The sequence below is a fragment of the Coturnix japonica genome, unplaced genomic scaffold (assembly GCF_001577835.2).
Source record: "Coturnix japonica isolate 7356 unplaced genomic scaffold, Coturnix japonica 2.1 chrUnrandom489, whole genome shotgun sequence".
Classification (NCBI taxonomy): Eukaryota; Metazoa; Chordata; class Aves; order Galliformes; family Phasianidae; genus Coturnix; species Coturnix japonica.
This window is the reverse complement of record NW_015439884.1, coordinates 106,800-111,113: the sequence shown is the minus strand read 5'-3', so window position 1 is coordinate 111,113 and position 4,314 is coordinate 106,800. Positions and strand designations below refer to the sequence as shown.

At 54.0% G+C, this 4,314-nt stretch overlaps 1 protein-coding gene across 1 annotated transcript in view; it reads left to right on the top strand.

Annotated features, from left to right (window-relative positions):
- Positions 1-3,068, top strand: part of LOC107307131 (serine/threonine-protein phosphatase 1 regulatory subunit 10-like) — a 12,284-nt gene extending 9,216 nt beyond the window's left edge. The window contains exon 4 of the mRNA XM_015850575.2: positions 2,970-3,068. Coding sequence (XP_015706061.1) covers positions 2,970-3,068 — 99 coding nt within the window. The remainder of the gene's footprint in view (positions 1-2,969) is intronic.
- Positions 3,069-4,314: the final 1,246 nt, after the last annotated feature.

Below are 4,314 nucleotides of genomic sequence, written 5' to 3'. Positions count from 1 at the left end.
ATGACGGATTATGATTGGGATTAGAGAGGATTAGATTAGGATCGATTGGATTAGGATCGGATAGATTAGGGATAAGGTTTGGGATTAGCATTAGGATTATGATGGGATTTGGGTTAGGATTAAAGCATTAGATTAGGATTAAGATTGAAGATGGATTGGGGTTGGGATTATGTTAGGATTAGATTCGGTTTAGATTTAGAATTGGGATTAGGATTGGGGATCGCGTTAGGATTTTTCTGTGTATTCGCGGTCGGCTTGATCTCCCCCTGTTCCCCCCCAGGTTCCCCCCTGCTGCCCCCCCCCTGCGGTTGCCCCCATCACGGGTCAGGGTCCGTGCTGCAGGAACTCGTCTTCACTCATCCCCGTCCCGACACGGTAGACCCCCAGTTGCCCTATAGGGACCCCATGACCCCCACTGGACGCCTATACCCTCATTGACCCCATCGACCCCATATCCCCCATTTCCCATATCCCCCATATCCGTCCACTACCCCATATCCCCCCATTCGACTCGCATATCCCCCATTGACCCCATATCGCAATTACCCCATATCCCCCCTTTATCCCCCATTGACCCCATCATCCCCATATCCCCCCCATTAACCCCATACCCCACAATTGAACCCCACTGACCCCCATTAACCCCATATCCCCCCCATATGCCGCCCATATCCCCCCATTGACCCAGTATCCCCCATTGACGACCATAGCCCCCATATCCTTCTTGACCCCATAACCCCCATTGCCCCCATATCCCCCATTGTCCCCATATACCCCATATCCTCCACTGACCGCAAGTATCCCCCACTGACCCCATGATTCCCCCATTGACCCCATAATCCCCCATATCCCTCACTGACCCCATTGACCCCATACCCCCATATCCCGCTATTGACCCCATATTCCCCCCAGTATCCCCCCATGACCCTATATCCCCCCCATTGACCCCATATCCCCCAATATCCCCCATATCCCCCCTAATTGACCCCATATCCCCCATTAGACCCATATCCCCCATTACCCGCATATCCCCCATATCCCCCATTATCCTCATATCCCCCATTGACCCCATATCCCACATTAACCCCATATCCCCCCATTGACTCCATTGACCCTATATCCCCCATATCCCCATTACCCCATATCCCCCATATCCTCCCACTGACCCCATATCCCCCCATATCCCCCGGTTAACCCATTATCCCCCATTATCCATTGACCCGCATATCCCCCTATCCCCCATATCCCCATGAACAATTGACCCCATAGTCCCTATTAACCTCATTGACCCCATTGTCCCATTGAACCCCATATCCCCCCCCATTGCCCCATATCCCCATTAACCCCATTGTCTCCATTGATCCCATGTCCCCCATGTCCCCATTGACCCCATATCCCCCATTGACCCCATATCCCCCATTGACCCTATATCCCCCATATCCCATTGACCCCATATCCCCCATATCCCCCATTGACCCCATACCCCCCCATATCCCCCATTAACCCAATCCCCCATTGACCCCATTGACCCCATATCCCCCATATCCCCCATTGACCCCATTGACCCTAATAATCCCCCATAGGCCCATATCCCCCATTGACCCATATCCCCCCATTGGACCCCATATCCCCTATTAACCCCATTGTCTCCATTGATCCCATGTCCGCCCATCTGTCCCCCCATTGACCCCATATCCCCCATATCCCCCATTAACCAATATCCCCTATGACCCCATAGCAGCTCAGTGTCCTGGCTGGCTCCCAGGCCGCCAGCGCCATCCCAGGCCGTGGAGGCTGCAGCCCCATCTTTGCCCTACAAAAAACATGCGCCGCTGCTCACCCCACAGACCTCGTGGCCGACGTCTACAGAGCGGAGACGAGGTCGCCCCATATACGGCCCCATAGACCCATGCATGGCCCATAATGTCCCCAATGGCACCATGCCCCAGTAATGGCCCTATAGACCCTATGGCCCTAAATGGCCCTTATAGACCCCTAGTACCATAGACCCCTATGGCCCCATAGGACCATTATGGCCCCGTAACCCCCCAGTGACCCTATAATGGCCCTCCACTATAGAACTCCTATGGCTCCATAGACCACTATGGCCCTATAAGCCCAAAGGCTCTATAACACCCAATGGCCCCATAGGACCATATAATGGCCCCACAGGGACATATAATGGTCTGATATTAATGGCCTATAATGCTCCATCAAGGCCCCATAGACCCATAATGGCACTTATGGCCATCCAATGGCCCTATAGACACATAATGCCCCATAATTCCCCATGGGCACCAGTGGCCCATTAATGCCCCATAGACACCCGTAATGGCTCTATAACACCTAATGGGGGCCATAGCCCCATATACAACCCATAGACTATAATGGCCCTATAACACCCCAATGAGAGCATACCCCATATACCGGCCCCATAGACCCATCATGCCTATAACACCCGTAATGGGCCATAGCCATAATACGGCCCATAGACCTGTTCATTGGCCCTATAGTCCCTATGGCCCCCATAGAGCGCCTATAGCGCCTTTAAATGGCCCTGTAACACCCCCACGGCCCCATAATGGCCCTATAACAGCCCTATAGACCCTATGTCCTATAGACCCATAATGGCCCCATAGACCCCTAATGGCCCCAATAGTCCCTATGCCCTAGAACCCCTATGACCCCATAGACCCCTATGGCCCTAAAGCGACCCCAAATGGGAGTCCCATTGGGAGCTGTCCGAGGTGCTGAACTGGCATGTCCATACATAGGAGCTGTCCATGTGCTGAACTGTTTGTATCTCTCTATTACACACCCACCCACCCACCCAAATAGGTTGCTGTCCAAGGTGCTGAACTGTAATCTCTCCCTATTAGCGCTCCCCCATCCGACCCATGGATAAACCCAATAGGAGCTGTCCATGGTGCTGAACTGACACGTCCATCCCATAATACTCCGCCCCACAGGTGCTGTCCGAGGTGCTGAACTGGGATCTTCCCCCCGTTACCGGATCTTATCGCCGGGCCTGCGAGGAGCCTGGGATAGGTAACATGGCGGCCCCTTAAACCCCATAGGGAACAGCCAGCCCCATAGAACGACCCCACCCCATAGGAACCCCGTAGACCCCATAGTAAGCAACCCCACCCCATTAGGAACCCAGAAACCCGCATAGAAAATACCCCAGCCCCATAGAGCATCCCCAGTCCCATAGCATGCCCCCAAGCCCCATAGAACACCCTCAAACCCTATAGAGCATCCCCAGCCCCATAGGACACCCCCAGCCCCATAGAACACCCCCAAACCCCACAGAATAGTGTCTAACCCTATAGGGCATTTCCAGCCCCATAGAACAGTCCCAAACCCTATAGAACACCCCCAGCCCCATAGGATGCCCCCAAACCCCATAGATCGCCCTCAAACCCTATAGAGCATCCCCAGCCCCATAGGATGCCTCCAAACCCCATAGATCACTCTTAAACCCTATAGAACATCCCCAGACCCCATAGGACAATCTTAGCCCCATAGAATGACCTCAGCCCCATAGAATACGCCCAAACCTCATTGAACAGTGTCTAACCCTATAGGGCATTTCCAGCCCCATAGCACAGACCCAGACCCTATAGAACACCCCCAGCCTCATAGGATGCCCCCAAACCCCATAGAACACTCTCAAACCCTATAGAGCATTCCCAGCCCCATAGCACAGCCCCCAATCCTATAGAGCATCGCCAGCCCCATAGAACACCTGTAGCCCCATAGGATGCCCCCATACCCCATAGAACACCCTCAAACCCTATAGGGCATTTCCAGCCCCATAGCACAGCCCCAGACCCTATAGAACAACCCCAGCCCCATAGGATGCCCCCAAACCCCATAGAACACCCTCAAACCCTATAGAGCTTCCCCAGCCCCGTAGCACAGGCCTCAATCCTATAGAGCATCCCCAGCCCGATAGAACACCCCCAGCCCTATAGGATGCGCTTAAACCCCATAGATAATCCTCAAACCCTATAGAACAGCCCCGACCCTATAGAACAGCCCCGACCCTATAGAACAGCCCCGACCCTATAGAACACTCCCAGCCCCATAGGATGCCCCGAAATAGGACCCCCATAGAACCCCTTAAAGACCCATAGAACCCCCCCCAACCCACCCCAGCCCCATAGAAGCCCACCAATCCCACCCCATAAGATCCCATAGGACCCCCATAGACCCATAGAACCCCATAGAATCCCCCCCAAACCCCATAGAACCCCATAGGACCCCCAATCCCACCCCATAGGACCCCATAGGACCCCCCCAAGCCCCATA